We start from the raw sequence: 15,855 nt of genomic DNA on the forward strand, positions 1-15,855 counted from the left end.
TATTGTAGAGACTGACCTGGAAAAGCAGTTTTATGAAAAATTTGAGTTTGCATTTTTTCATCTTATAGATTTCTCTCGAGACAACATTTTTAAATAAGTAAAAAAAAAATTAGTTTTACCTAACTCATATTCCATAATTTGTCATATACCTATGCTTAAAATATTTGTAATTTCTTTTAAACTGCATTACAACTGCACATAACTACTTCATAAGCATTATAAGTATAATGCAATGCAACATTTCTAAGTACGCTCGCGCTTACTGTTAATTTTTAGAATAAACTGTCACGACAAATTTTCCTACCGATTACAGTACCATCATTCTCTTAGAAGCGAACACAATGATTCAATTTCCGATCGTGATCAGTTTACCATTTCTCTGTTATGCTCTTGCGCACCCTAACAATGTGGCGTGGTACGGTGGGCCAATGCACGTAGAGTGTGAACACGCGTTGACCCTTTTCACTGGCAGTGGACAGTATGTAAAAGAAAATGTGATTGCCACTAAAGCTGTGTCGATTAACGATGACGTGTACGTTATGACTCCTAGGTAAGTAATTTCCCATACCGAGCAATATGTGAGAAGAGGTGTATCTTTATAACTAATTTTGTACTAAATATATATACCGTATGTTGACGGGTTAAGAATTTCACCACGTTCTTTCTTCCCATGGATGCAGTAGAAATCGACTGTGGGATATGGTTTCAATTGTGGGGTGCACGATGGGATGACAACCTGTCATTATAAGATCACAATTTCGTTTTCTTCCAACCCCCTTAATTGCTAAAAGTAGCACTGAAACTTGAGCACCTTCATGTCTTCTGTCTGCCCCTTTAGGAAATAGAGGAGTGAGTTTATATTTGATCTAATATTACCAGTTAGTGATCTTGTTTATGATCTGTTCGGTAAGCACGTGTGACACATCTCAATAAATCTAAACGGTTTGATGTATTAATCAATTATGATAACACAATAGTCTAGTATGGTGTTATACCTTCAGACTGATTGTGTTAGATTCGCCGTATTCCTTTACACATATATGTAGGTACTAGCTTTTTCCCGCAGCTTCGCTCACGTTCAATTCGAAAATTGCGGAATTCTCCATACAAACTTCAACTCCCCATTATAGGGAAGTGGAGGGTCAGAAAGAGACAAAAAAATAGCTCATGTCACTCTACATCCCTTCAAATATCTCCATTTAAAAAATCGCGTCAATTCGTCGCTCCGTTTTGCCGTGAAAGACGGACAAACAAACAGACACACACACTTTCCCATTTATAATATTAGTACCTATGGATCTATATAATAAATAAAATAAAAAACATAATTTATTTCAGACCTTGGGGGCCCATATTAAAATACAACAAAGAACACAAACAAATAAAATTAAAATTAAATGTAAAATTAAATAATAATATAATTGTGCCAGAACAATTATTCAAGTCTCTAATTCAATAGACAACCACATTTTAAATGTAGTCTAGACTAGATTGGCATGTCATAAATCATAATTCCTAACATGCCTGCTGCATAATGCTGAAACGTGTTTGCCTGAAACTAGACTTAGGTATAATTATATTGATATATTTTATGCTACGAGTACATACAAAGGTTCCGCATCAAATTATTTTGCACTAAAATATGTATAGGTAGGTATGTCATATTTAAAATATTATAGTTATTTGTTTTACAAGGGAGCAAAGTTGTTGTTTAACCGCACGTGCCTATATTGATACCCGAGCAAGCGAAAGATTCCAATATTGAACCGCGAGCGCAGCGAGTGGTTCAAAAAGTGGAATCTTGAGCTTTGCGAGGGTTTCAAGGCACGAAGGTTAAACAAACTTTGCCACCGAGTGAAACACAAAAAAATTCACCGCACCAACACGAACTACTGACTATAAAACATGAAACTAAATCAAATCCATCAATCTACTCAATATTTATGATTCAAAATCATCATTTATAGGTGAATTCTACCAGCCAGCTTAAGACATAAAGTTAAAATTTGTATGAAATTACTTTGCACTCTTGTGGATAAAATGCAATTTTGCTATCTGTTTTCGAATAGCAAAGTAAGCCTTTACCATTTGGTGTGGTGAAATATATATTTTTTTTAAACGTATCAAGTTACATACAAAATAAATCCATAGCGCAGGCTTCGTTATAGTACATGTTATTAATTACGAGGAAAAAAGTCCCAGGATTTCTTAAAAAAGGTTGCAATATACTTAGAAATCGCATAAGTACATTTTTTTTATACCACGTCGGTGGCAAACAGGTATACGGTCCGCCTGATGAAAAACGGTCACCGTAACCTAGGGACGCCTGCAACTCAAAGGGTGTCACGTGCGCGTTGCCGAAAAAAAAGTGCATCTTCACCATTCACTGCTTACATCTAGGATATAGGATAACAGAATCTAGGATAACCATTGTTTAGGCTTTAGAGCAGCTGTTGAAAGAAAATTTAAGTTATTGGTGTATTGTGATGAGATATATCGGTCGGTAGAATTGAAGTTTAAATGATGTTTTCAAATCATAAATGTTTAAAAAAATATGAACTTGATTTACTTTGATGTTTCATTGTTAATATATTCCTCGTTTTCCCTCACAACGCTCAAATTACAAAATATGAACTACTCGCTGCGATCGCGGTTCAATATTGGATTCTTTCGCTTGCTAGGGTATCAATATTGGCACATGCTGTTAAACAAAAACTTTGCCCCCTTGTAAAACAAATATTGTAGGTATATCAAATCCCAAAAGAATCCAAAAAACCAGTCTTACACAATAGTTAATGTACAAAACCAGTTGTATCTAGATAAATTGTAAATTCAAGTGTAGACGGGGCTGCAGGCTATGTGCTTAATTAACTAGTTTTTAGCTTAGGCTTCCTACGAGCTATGACTAGACTACATAGATCGACAATTTGACATTGATTATTGAAAGTTCATAAAAAAAAACCGGTCAAGTGCGAGTCGGACTCGCTCATCGAGGGTTCCGTACAAACTTTCAATAGTTGAATCATCAAAATGTTATTCATAGAACTCTACAGATTTAACTAAATCCCTCAAGACTCAATTTCCCACATAACAAGTAATATTTTAATATACAATTTTATTGTTAGACAACGTCCAAATAAAATCAAGACTATTCGACTTCAATAGTTTACGACTTACGACATGTCGCAAGGACGCTCCTGAACCGACCTCATTATATCAGGAAAAACGCGATGTAGGAAATGAGCGTTCCACGTACAGCGACATCTATCGGCAAATTGAGTAAACTAATGCGCGCGAGCTAGTATATTATTATTAGTATATTAGCTAGTATTTATAGAATAATTGTTTATTTCGTGAACCGATAGCGTGAGCAGGTAATTTCATTGTTATTTTTTTAAAAAATACAGGTACAATAAACACCCGCAAGGGTGTTGAAATTGAAAATGTAAATCTGAAAGGTTTTTTATAAATTAAAAAAAAAAGTTTTCAAGATACGTGTACGATTTTATTTTTCCTGTAATATTCATTATAATAGCCATGTTTGGTGAAAATTTCATAAATTTATGTTGGTAAACTTCGGAGATAAGGGGGGGGGGGGGGGGGGACGGTATTTTTTTTACATTTTCCTTCAAAAAACATTTTTTTTCCACAACCAAAAAATTATAAAAAATTGTTTTGATATGTACAGTTTGAGCTCTTTCTAACGATACCCCACTTCACCTAGTTACTTGAAATTTTCAGTTTGACCCCCTTTCATTTTGGCCATTTTCTATCATTTATATTAATTAATTTAAAAAAAAAAATCTTTCAACTTGTAGAGGTTCACAATGTTTATAACTATTCCAAATTTCATATCCATAGCATAAGTAATTCTCGAGATATTTAACAATGTGACAGACGGACAGAGTCGCACCATAAGGGTTCCTGTTGTACCTTTTTGGTACGGAACCCTAAAAAGTGAGAATTTGAGGAAATAGTAGATTATGCCACAAGGCACGTCGATATAGTTATTATAATTTTAAATAAATGTTATCTATATCATTACATAATTTGTTTTAGGTGCATTTTTTTATCTTATATATAGGTAATCAAGAGTTAAAAATAGAAATGAAACTTACATATTTTCCTGACAGAATGAAGCGCGGGGTGCTGGCCACAGTATGGCTGTTGGTTTCGGGACGGCAGGGCCCAGCACTGGAGCCTTTCCCCAGCCTGCCGGCGCACGCACTTGCTGACTGCGGCAGCATACAGAACGCCGTTGACTTCCACCTGGACTATATTGTAAGACAGATTTAAGTTATTGAGGGCATTCCACGAGAATGTCGCTTACGACATGCAATTCTTCAAATACTTCTGAAGACGCTAAGAAAGCGAAGTTGTGTCTGACAACCAATAGGCAGTATATTCTCGAGCATTACGGATTTGATTGATATATAGCTGCCCCACAAGGCAAAAGCCCCATTGTGATTAGATATATTATGTAGGTTGTAAGAAATACTAACAGAATGAAGCACGGTGTGCTGGCCACGGTATGGCTGTTGGTTTCCGGACGGCAGGGCCCAGCCTGCCAACACAGGCAATGGCTGACGCGGCAGCATACAGAATGCCGTCGATTATCATCTCGACTAAGTATATTGTAAGACTTTTATAAGTATTTGAAGCTTTTCACATTTAGGTGCATGGCGTGGATTTTGTTCCGTCCTTACGAGAGATTTAACAAGTTCTTCACGCCTTGCACCGATTTTGAAATATCGCTACCTATCATGTTCGTTTTTTAGTGCGATAGGAGGCAACTGATGGTAAGCGATGCTTTGGCGACGGAGGTGCTTTAATTGCGAGCCTTTAAGATGGGTAACCACTCTTTTCTCAAGAGAACGGTAAATTTATGTAAAACTGATGAAGGCCTCACTCGGGAAGTAATATACACCGTGTTTTTCGTGTGCAATGGGAAGTATATGTATAGCATATAATGTAGGGAAATATAATAATGACGCTACTAGAGTTATATACAAAATACATGTATAATAAAAATCCTTAATTAACGGATCGAATAATATAGGTGACACTATGGGACTAACCCCGATATCTGAATACTAACCTAACCACAAAATTAAAATTTTGAAAAAACCGCCGTTGTAGTGGAACGATTTTCATGAAACATGGTTAAGAACTCCCTACTAACTCAGCTTTCAAACAAAAAAAATCTATATCGGTTTATCCGTTCGGGACCTACGATGCCACAGACAGACACACAGACAAACAGATAGACAGACACGTCAAACTTATAACACTCCGTCGATTTTGCGTCGGGGGTTAAAAATTACTCTCCTACAGAAAATGAGAAATTGTTTTTTTTTTGCCATATCGTGGTTGACTCCATTGTAAGTTCCTCAGTATGATTTATATGATACTTACTTGCTTATAAATTCATAAACAGCCTGTATAACATCGAACATTCATAAAAAAGTCTTCCATTTCGCAGGGTAATCTCTGGATACTGGACAGTGGTATAGTGGACACGCTCGAAGCGCCACGCTGCACGTGCAAGCCCAAAGTGGTCGTGATAAGCACGCTGCTCCGCACGGTGACCAAACTCCTCGACCTGACGACCGCGGAACCCTCCTCGCTGCTTCAGAACCTGGCCGTCGATTATGGGCTGGCCGGGAAACCTTTTGTGTGAGTTTTAAAATACTTACCAGTAGCACCTGTAGTTTAGACGCCATATGTGTAAAAGACTGCGATACCTTTCCATTACAAAAATCACAAAAATATATTCGTGCCGATTTCTAATGGTTTTTATTTAAATTTTTATTATGCCTGCAGGTATTTGTATGAGATATTGGTATGAAGAAACTAATATTTTGAGTTCTGTCTAATAATAAATATCGTATAGGGTGGTTAATAATAATATTATTATTTTATAGGTACATACTTCATATACACAAAAAAAATATCTAAACGCTACCACATCTCGGTCGAATAGTGGGGCTGTCTGTGACAGATCCACGAGCGTTGGCAGCGGCAACACGTGGACGTCCGCAAGGACGGGGGCGAAGCGTAGGGGCCACGGCGGAGCTGGCCATCCCAACAGCACCAACCCGTCTCTTCCCTTAGGGTTGAAGAGTGGGGGCGCAAAGCAAGCACCCCTCGGGGAGCCGACTAGCGCTGGTGCTGGGGGGATTGGCCGCGGAGCAACGGCCAACTGCGGGAGGGACGCACCGCTTCCAAATTCTGGTGGGGCGGCTCCGGGCGCCATAGACGACGCTACTGCACCCCAGGGTGCGGATGCGCAGTCGGGTGGAGGAGTAGCCCCAACCAGGAGGCAGAAGAGGCGTGCGAAGGCGCGGGAGAATAGGGACGCGCAAGTGGGGGCCGGACCCTCCACTAGTGGGGCGGGGAGGCAGCCTAACAAGAGGTCACTGGGGGCCAGTGGCGACTCTTCTCTGCTCGCTGGCGACCACAAGCGAACGAGGGTGGGGGGACGTTTGCTGAGGTAGCGGCGAGCGAGAAGATGGCTATCGTCCCAGTGGCCTTTCCTGGGGAAAAGGTGATGTTGGAGCATAGGTCGGCCATAGTGAGCGTCCTGCTCGTAGCTTTGGACGAGGCGGCCGATCCTATGCCCGACATCACACTAGGTGCTGTCACGGGGGTGCGCTTCACATCACCTGCGGAGGAAGCGACGCAGTGGGATGGCTCCGCTCGGTGATCGGAAGAGGAGAGATCGGCGGGCGGCGCCTGAAAGTCGTGGCTGCTAAAGATCTGCCGAAGCCGGTCAAGATGGCCTGGCGTACGGCGATCGATGGCAGCCAGGACGTGTCGCTGGCTCTGCGGGTGATGCAGAGGCGCAACCCTAAACTCCGCACCGACGAGTGGAAGGTGGTCGACACCGTGATGTCGGAGCTGAACACCAGGCGCATCGTTCTGATGGACCAGGTGTCAGCTGACGTCATCAGGGAGGCCGGCTACGTTCTTCACTCGGGGCTCGACACCAGCCACTTCAAGCTCCTGGAGACGGGGAAGGAGCGTGAGCATGAAGAGGCTGGGGTGGAGCCCGGCGCGGACGGGGGGGAGGGGGACTCGGTGGCCAATGAGGCTGCGGGCGCCGCGGGGGCGGCGACGGGGGAGGCCCCGGAGCGGGACGCGCCGCCTGGCGCTCCTGCGGAGGTGGCTCGGGACCGGTCAGAGGCGGGGGAAGTGGTGCTAGTCGGGGAGAGTTTCGCCGGGCTGCGCTGGACCCGAGAGTCGTCACCGATCCTATCGGTGGCGGGCTCGGAGGACCTGCGCGGTCTGGAGGAACTCTACCTGGAGGGCACCACTTCGCCCATGTCCTGCGACAACACGGTCCAGGAGGCGGCCGCTGATCTCAGCACCGCCAAACACTAACCGCCGTAATGGAGGGGCTAAGGTGTGTACAAATAAACTTACAACACAATAAGGCCGCCACTGCCCTTCTGGCTAGGCAGCTAAAAAGCGACAAGTTCGACATTGCTCTTATTCAAGAACCATATATTTACAAGGGAGAGATAAGAGGCTTAAATGGTACTGGCGGGACGATACTGTATATCTGCCCCGAGAGTAATATGAGGACATGTATTTATGTTAAAACCGGCATTGATGCTATGCTTCTAAATGCTTTCTGTTCCAGGGATCTGACCACGGTCAAGATCCTGAATAAAGGGGGTAAGGCACTAGTCATCTCATCAGCCTACCTTCCCTACGAGGCGGCGGATCCCATCACCACACAACTGCGGGATCTTGCTGACTACGGCAGCCGGGCGAACACTGACCTGATCATCGGCTGCGATGCGAACGCACACCACGTCATCTGGGGAAGCTCGGATGTCAACAGAAGAGGAGAGAAGGTACTGGAATTCCTGGTAAGCTCTTCACTACAACTCTTAAATAAAGGCAATGAGCCGACATTCGTCAATGCTAGGCGAGGTGAGGTCATTGATATAACGCTAGCGTCCAACAACGCAAGTAATAAAGTTAGTTCATGGCATGTCTCTGGGGAGATTTCTTTATCGGACCATAGATATATATGCTTTAGGTATACCACTAAAATCAAAGTAGAAGTTATACTAAAACGGAATCCCAGGAATACCAACTGGTTATCGTTCAAGGATGACCTTAAGGCGGACCTGGGAAACCCCAATGGTAAGCTAAACTCTATTATTGACATAGAACTTGAAGCTGACAAAATAGGGCAAGCCGTCCATACGGCTTGGACAAATAACTGCCCGGAAAAGAAAATCCTGGCGAAGAAGGTACCCTGGTGGAATCCGGAGATAGCAAAACTCAGGAAAGAAACTAGGGCTGTCTTCAACGATGCCAAAAGAAGTAATGATTTTGAGCTCTACGCGCGAAAACTCACAGAGTATAGCAAGGCAGTGAGGAAAGCGAAAAGGAAAGCGTGGAAAAACCACTGCGATCAAATCGGTTCCATTCCGGAAGGCATGAGACTCACGAAGGCACTAGCCACAACGAAGTCAGTCCCACTCACCTCTATTAGAAGGAGTGATGGTGGAATGACTGAAACGGGGCTAGAGACCCTCAAGGTGATGTGTGCCACACATTTTCCAGGCTCGATAATAAATCAGAGTGTACCAGACGATGAACCAATTAGTGTTACGGAACAGTGCACTCGCACGACCAGGCATAATTGGGACACGTCGAAAAAGGTAGTAGACCACAACAAAATACAATGGGCATTATCGACATTTCAGCCATATAAAGCCCCGGGGCCAGATGGAATCTACCCCATACTACTACGAGAAGGCGCTAACGTACTTATACCCCACTTGAGTAGACTGTACAAAGCGTGTATTGCCTTCGGACATGTACCACGTGCATGGAGGTTAGTAAAGGTAACATACTTGCCCAAACCAGGCAAAGAGGATTACACAGAAGCCAAATCATATAGGCCCATAAGTCTATCATCATTTCTCCTTAAAACTTTGGAGAAACTGGTGGACAGACACATCAGGGATGGTCCGCTCAAGAGACATCCACTACACCGCTTGCAATGTGCATACCAGCCGGGCAAGTCCACGGAGACAGCACTACACCTGGTGACAACTAGAGCGGAGCAGGCCATAGAAAACAAAGAACTATGTCTTGCTGCATTTCTGGATGTCGAAGGTGCCTTTGATCGCACCACATATGGTGCAATCAATAATGCTGCACTCAAACATGGCATAGAACCTACCATCTGCCGCTGGATAGGTAATATGTTGAACAGCCGGCTAATTAAGTCCTCCCTCATGGGGGAAGAATTACTAGCCACAGCAACAAAAGGTTGTCCACAAGGTGGGGTTCTCTCTCCGACTCTATGGAGCCTGGTAGTGAACTCACTTTTGGAAGAACTAAATAGGGGCCCAGTATATACAGTGGGTTATGCAGATGATTTAGTGATACTCATAAACGGGAAATTCCCGGGAACGGTGTCAGAAATCATGAATACAGCACTGAGGCAAGTGGAGAGGTGGTGTAACCACCAACAACTCTCCATCAATCCAGGCAAAACAGTGGTAGTACCGTTTACCAGGAAAAGGGCCCTTACTGGCATGGAGCAACTAAGGCTCTATGGAAGGGTACTTGAACTTTCCAATGAAGTGAAATATCTAGGGGTAACACTAGACAAAGAACTGAACTGGAAAAGACACGTCGAACTGACCACAGCCAAGGCACTTAGAGTGTTTGGAATGTGTAGGTCAGCTTACGGCAAAACATGGGGTTTAAACCCAAAGGTACTAAGGTGGATCTACACCATGATGGTGAGACCTATAATCCTGTACGGAAGCCTGGCCTGGTGGCCAAGGACATTACTGAGCACATGCAAGGATGTCCTCATGAAGGTACAAAGGACAGCATGCATGGCTATAACGGGTGCGTTCAGAACGACGCCAACAGCAGCATTGGAGGTACTATTGGATCTCCCGCCGCTACATCTAGTGATACAGTCTGAGGCACTGAAATCGCTACACCGGCTGGCTTTAACAGGCCTCTGGAGCGATAGCATGCCGAAGACTAAACACACAAGCATGGAATACAACAATTCTATGGGAAGGCTGATGAGTATGGGCTGCGACAAAATGCAACCGAAATTCATCTTCCACAAAAACTTCAAAACCAAAGTCCATACTAGAGCCGAATGGAAGGAGGGTCTGGAGACACCCACCCCTGATGACAACACCATCATCTGGTATACAGACGGGTCCAAGATGGCATCTGGTACGGGCGCAGGCATTTATGCAAATGACTACAGTGGTAGTATCAGCATGGGTAATTATGCCACGGTCTTCCAAGCCGAGACATATGCAATAATTGCCTGTGTACATGAGAATATAGTTAGACAAATCCAAGGTAAGACTATCTATATACTCAGCGACAGTCAAGCGGCACTCAAAGCCTTCACATCGCCCAGAGTTACCTCTAGACTGGTATTAAACGGCATCCAAGCTCTTAACAAGCTTGGAAGGCAAAACAAGGTGCAACTGGTATGGATACCGGGACACGAAGGCTTCATTGGCAATGAAAACGCTGATGAACTTGCCAAGGCCGGATCTGAAGACAACTTCATAGGTCCGGAACCTTATGTGGGCCTTTCACAAGGAACCATCAGAATGGCTATGAAAGACCAAACAAAGGCTAGTCACCAAAAAGAGTGGGATGCCCTGGTTGGTCTGAAGCATTCAAAGCTCTTTATGCAGAGGGTAGACTCTGGATGGAGCAAAAAGCTAGGGAAGCTAGGCAAAAGACAACTCCAAATTATAACGGGGGTGTTCACAGGCCATTACGGGGTCAAAGGAATTTTGGCCAAGATGGGACACGCCGACAACACTGATTGTCGCATGTGTGGCGAAGAGGAAGAGACCGTCAGACATTTAATGTGTGAATGTCACGCCCTCGCCAGACAAAGAATGAAGAACTTTGGAGCAGGCTACCTGGCACCGAAGGACTTCAGAGAGCTACCCATGAGCCTCATCATCCGATACGTGGAGATGGTCGAGAAGCTCCTGAATAGCTGAAGGATCTTAGGATCGTAGGGGGTAATTGCACAAAAGATCCCGATGGGTCGAAGTGTATCCGTAAGGGCCCCCGCAGATTTAAGATAAGATAAGACATCTCGGTCACTGGCGATCAAATATATGAAAGAGGCGCGTTCCTAGCACACAGTCTAAGCACGTGTAGGTAAACGCGTACTATGCTTGTATGAGTGAGATATGACAGGTCGACTGTTCGACTTTTTGACAGGCGGTAACTGTTAGGTAACCGAGAGGGGGGTGGGCGGCACTTTCAGCGGGGAGCGGGAGTGGCCATACTGTACGATACTACTCTTTATTATACTACGGAGTCTTAGTTGGCGAATCTGACTCGCAAATGGAAAAGTTTTCTAAACGTTAAACGTACAAATATAACTACTAATAGGACCGGCGAAAAATCGTCTCTATTATAATTAGATATGGTCGATAGATGCCACAGTTTCCTTACTGCACTCCCAATTTATGCAAAAATTTGAATAGGTACTTTAAAAACTACACATTAACGCATCAATTATGCGAAGGAAACATTACCAAAGACGGACGGAGGCGCCAATAGCGATTACCTTGCGTAATCGAGACTGGTTGTGTACCACCATGTGATACATATTATAATACTTGCCCAATAAAATCACCTGGCTACTTCAAAAATTACGCTTGAACATCTCTTGAAATTCGTTGAGGTCATAATTTCCACTTAATTAGTATTTTGAATATCTTTATTAAATCCTCGCGTCCTCTGCGGTCTTTTAGAGTAGTAAGCTTTAGTTCTTTCAGCCTTTCCCAACATGGCTTGTTTTTAAGTTGTCTTGGCAGTTTGGTGAAGCTACATTGGACTTTCTCTAGCATCTCAATGTCTTTGGCAAAGTAGGGATAAATATAATACATAAATATTTAAGCCAACGTCCCGTCCTGGAAACTACTTAAGGTATTATTTTTAATTTAACGAACTCCAAGCCGCGTAAAAACTTGTCTGCAGCTCACTGCGGTCAATTATCTCTGAAGACTATTGTAATTAACTAATTGTACATAAATATTTAGGTACCTAGCATGCACTTACCATTAATTATGTCCACATTTCTTCATAGATTAGGTACCTACCTAATTTAAAAGTGAAATGACGAGTAGTAAAATAGCTCCCGTATTTCCTCATATTTAAGCGAATAGTATAATGGGTAGGCCATTATACTATTCGCTTAAATATGAGAATTTATTGTACGGTTATTGGTTATATCTCTCCTGTGGACATGACAAAAGTTAACGAAATGTAAAGTAAATCTTTGGGCTTTTTTAACAGGCCGAATACATGTTTCTACCTACTTGAAACTCAAATAAGAAAAATACGATAAATACCTACATAGCCGTTAATGTGACGTTTTCTAAATCCGATTGTACCTTTAATAGTTATTTGTTATACAAGGGGGCAAAGTTGTATTTTAACGCCGAGTGTGGAATTGAAAAACGAGCAAGTGAAAGGATTCTATAGTTGAACCACGAGCGAAGCGAGTGGTTCGAGAATAGAATCCTGAACTTGCGAGTTTTTTAACACACGAGAAGTAAAATACATTTGCACCCGAGTGTAACACAAAACTTTTCCCCTCACTATAGCGAGGAAACTACAACGCAAAAAAATGCGTTTATCACTGCTTCCAGTAGTTCCACAGGTGGTAAATCATCTTTATTACTAGATTCACCTACTTTTATCAATTTTAAAGCAGTTAATTTGACTTTATTCAAGGTCAAATTACTTTACCCACTAGTGGATAAAATGCGTTTTTGCCCGCTGGTATTAAAGGACAAAACACGTGTTTCCGAGCTAGTGAGGGGAAAACAATCTTAGCTCACAATAAATAAAATGTTTGAACGCATAAAACAAGGCCATGCCTGTTGAATTCATATGCACATTTCAAATTGCAGGCATTCCCAAAGTCAATATCTATTCACTGCAGATCGATATCTCTCAGTGCAGTTAAATATAGACATGACCATTAACTGGTTTTATGCAATTTACATGCGGATAATATAAACTTAGTAAGGTCGCGAGACAAATTACTCGTACACTATAATATTGCAAAATGTTTAAATATGTGTATCAATTAAATCAATAAATCTACAAGTACAGTTAAGATAATTGAAGGCTAGGTAAGTCGCCTTAGTACGGGAGCTTTACTTAAATTCTTGGGAATCAATCTAACTGTAATGAAATATTAGCCGGACCAAGGTAAGTTGGCAGCAATTTTGATAGCCCTGGCCGTGCAAGTTGCGACGTGACGTTGCAAATTGTGACGTTTAGGTATATATGTACCTACTTAATCACCTAAGCGTCGAGGCTGTCAAAAACACTGCCTATTTTATTTAGCTTAAGATGCAACAGGAGGGGTCAATATCTACTCCATACAAACATTCTCGACTACTTCCTCCCTGGTTTTTGAAGCTAGAACAATGATTTATTTAACCGTTTTGATTTTTTAAATATTTTTATTATTATTTTTAAAGGCGCTAGAGCCAATGAAAATTTCCAGAAATGGCCTTTTCGATTATGGCGCAAAAAAGGTGTGGTATTCAAAATTGGTACCTAACTAATATTAACCAAAAAAACTTAACGGTCCGACACAGATTATTTCTTTGTTATTCAGATTCTCAAATTTCGTTACGATTGATTAAGTTTTGGAGGAGGAAACAGTCGAGAGTGGAACCTTGATTTTAAAGATTTATTCGCAATATTTTTTAACTGAATTGTCCTTAATGGACATTTTTTTCTATAAATCTAGGTAATAACACGAGTATATCTAAAACCACCAAATTGGTAGGAGGCTCCTCTCCATTTTAGCATTTTGGCTCCTGTTGCCTCTTAACATGGTTCAGAGCATGCCGCAATATGGTAAGAGTATTTCCAGATGGGTACGCGATGCTTGTGTCATTTCAAGCGAAGTTTATGCTATGAGCCTAATAAGTAGGAAATATCTGTAAGACTTGTTTTTCTCACAGATACATTTCTGACGCATCTCGAGGAGCGATTCTCGTTCGCGACGCCACATCAAACACCGAGTGGACAGTCTTGTTCAGCCCCCCGGGCACCGGCCTACAGATCACGCTCGGGAAGCGAGGTCCCGCGCACAATGTGCTCATGGCAGTCAGGGCTCACCAGCCGGGGTTGATAGAAATAGAATGTGCGGCTTTACGGAGACGGAACTCGGCTTTACCACTTCGAGGTGAGTAGAGTCAAAAGTATACCTACCTAATCCAATATAAACAACCCAAAGCAAGGTTAACTTTTTTTTGTTAGAACTTACAAAACTTTTATTCATAAAACCCTATTATAGGTTTCTATCATAAAAGTTATGCGGTTAGAACGCTAATTAAGGTACACGTTATCTGACCTCCGGTATCCAATTATACCTAAGTAGGTACATACCTAATACAAAAGGGCAGCACTAATTTCATACACAGAGAAAAGCATTTACTACCAACTTTACCTTGCATTCATTTAGTGACGCAGTCGCAACTATGCGACGTGAATGATTGTCTCATTATAACATGTGTCGTTGTCACACTAATTAGTTCTAGCAAACAGCAAGTTGCTTTATAAATCCCGTCAGACCTTAACCTTTCTAAGGAGAGACGAATAAAAAAAAAGACTGGCGATATCTACGCAAAGTCGTGGTGAAAATAAGGCGTCATATATTAAACAAAAAGTCTAAGTGCCGAATGAAAAATAAACAAAAGGAAATTAATTCCGTTCTTCATGTGAGAGGTCTTCTTCTTACGTCGTAAAACGTGTAAACTAAACGAATCATACCTTTTCTATTTCCAGCATTTGGCGAGCACACTCGACCAGTTTTCATCCTCGGTTCCGACTCGCACCACATTTACCTTCGCCACGCCGACGGCGCCGACGTTCTCTCCTGGGACCTCCGTGAGGGCTACAACATGACCCAACTCATCAGCATCCACTCCCCAGGACCTAGGCTCATTCCTACCTCAGTCTTCGCGGACCCTTTGAAACACTCGCTTCTTATATTAGACTCGAACTATGGCGATGTGATTAATAGTAATACGCCGGCTTATCAGAGGATTTCTTTCGTAGGACAGTTGTAACTAATATCGCTTGTAACATTGATCATAAGTACAATTATCCTATGTTTTTTTTTAATTAACACATCCCTTCTTATATCTTGTTAATTCTATGGGGGTTCTACAAATCCTTACTCAGCAGCATTCATTTCCGAGGCACAAGCTTATTTATTACCTACCTCGGTTTTTGACCTTCGCTCCTACCGCTTTGAAACTCGCTCCTAGCTACTAGACTCTAACTACACCGCTGTACCGATGTTATCTTGTGTGGGTCAATTGTGATGTTACTTATACCACTGAGTGTGAATAAATGAGATAAAATCGCTGTAGCTAGTTTCTTCTTTAATTATGTCCATTTTGTACTACAAACCTCCGTTAATACTTACCTACTTCGATTTAGGAAGGCCCTTTGAAATATTGCCATCTTTTGTCACCAATAACTGTATGAATTGATAATCGGTTTATTTATTAGTTTCCCGGCTTTTCCCAGTTTCCCCCTTGATTATAAAATTTTCGAAATTACTTGAAGTACCGAAACACAATGTAACGAACAAAAGTTGTTCTCACACCAGAGTCACAAAAACAAACTTCAATTTTAAATAAAGGAGTAGGCGTATTTTGCCTGCCTAATTTGATTTTCTCTAAGGTAAGTACTTGAATGGTTTTTGCGTTCTTAAAGATTTGCGGGGTTGAGGAATTAGATCGAATACATGTTTGGATAAATTAGGCCGTGTGCTGA

General features: G+C 42.1%; 1 protein-coding gene across 2 annotated transcripts in view; it reads left to right on the top strand.

Moving 5' to 3' along the window:
- Positions 1 to 15,435, top strand: part of LOC125233127 — a 35,459-nt gene extending 20,024 nt beyond the window's left edge. For both annotated transcript variants that reach the window (XM_048138996.1, XM_048138995.1), the window contains exons 2-5: positions 4,134 to 4,281; positions 5,483 to 5,676; positions 14,031 to 14,254; positions 14,857 to 15,435. In XM_048138996.1, coding sequence (XP_047994953.1) covers positions 4,135 to 4,281; positions 5,483 to 5,676; positions 14,031 to 14,254; positions 14,857 to 15,140 — 849 coding nt within the window. In that variant the 5' untranslated portion in view covers position 4,134 and the 3' untranslated portion in view covers positions 15,141 to 15,435. The remainder of the gene's footprint in view (positions 1 to 4,133; positions 4,282 to 5,482; positions 5,677 to 14,030; positions 14,255 to 14,856) is intronic.
- Positions 15,436 to 15,855: the final 420 nt, after the last annotated feature.

The sequence above is a fragment of the Leguminivora glycinivorella genome, chromosome 14 (assembly GCF_023078275.1).
Source record: "Leguminivora glycinivorella isolate SPB_JAAS2020 chromosome 14, LegGlyc_1.1, whole genome shotgun sequence".
In the NCBI taxonomy this organism is placed as follows: Eukaryota; Metazoa; Arthropoda; class Insecta; order Lepidoptera; family Tortricidae; genus Leguminivora; species Leguminivora glycinivorella.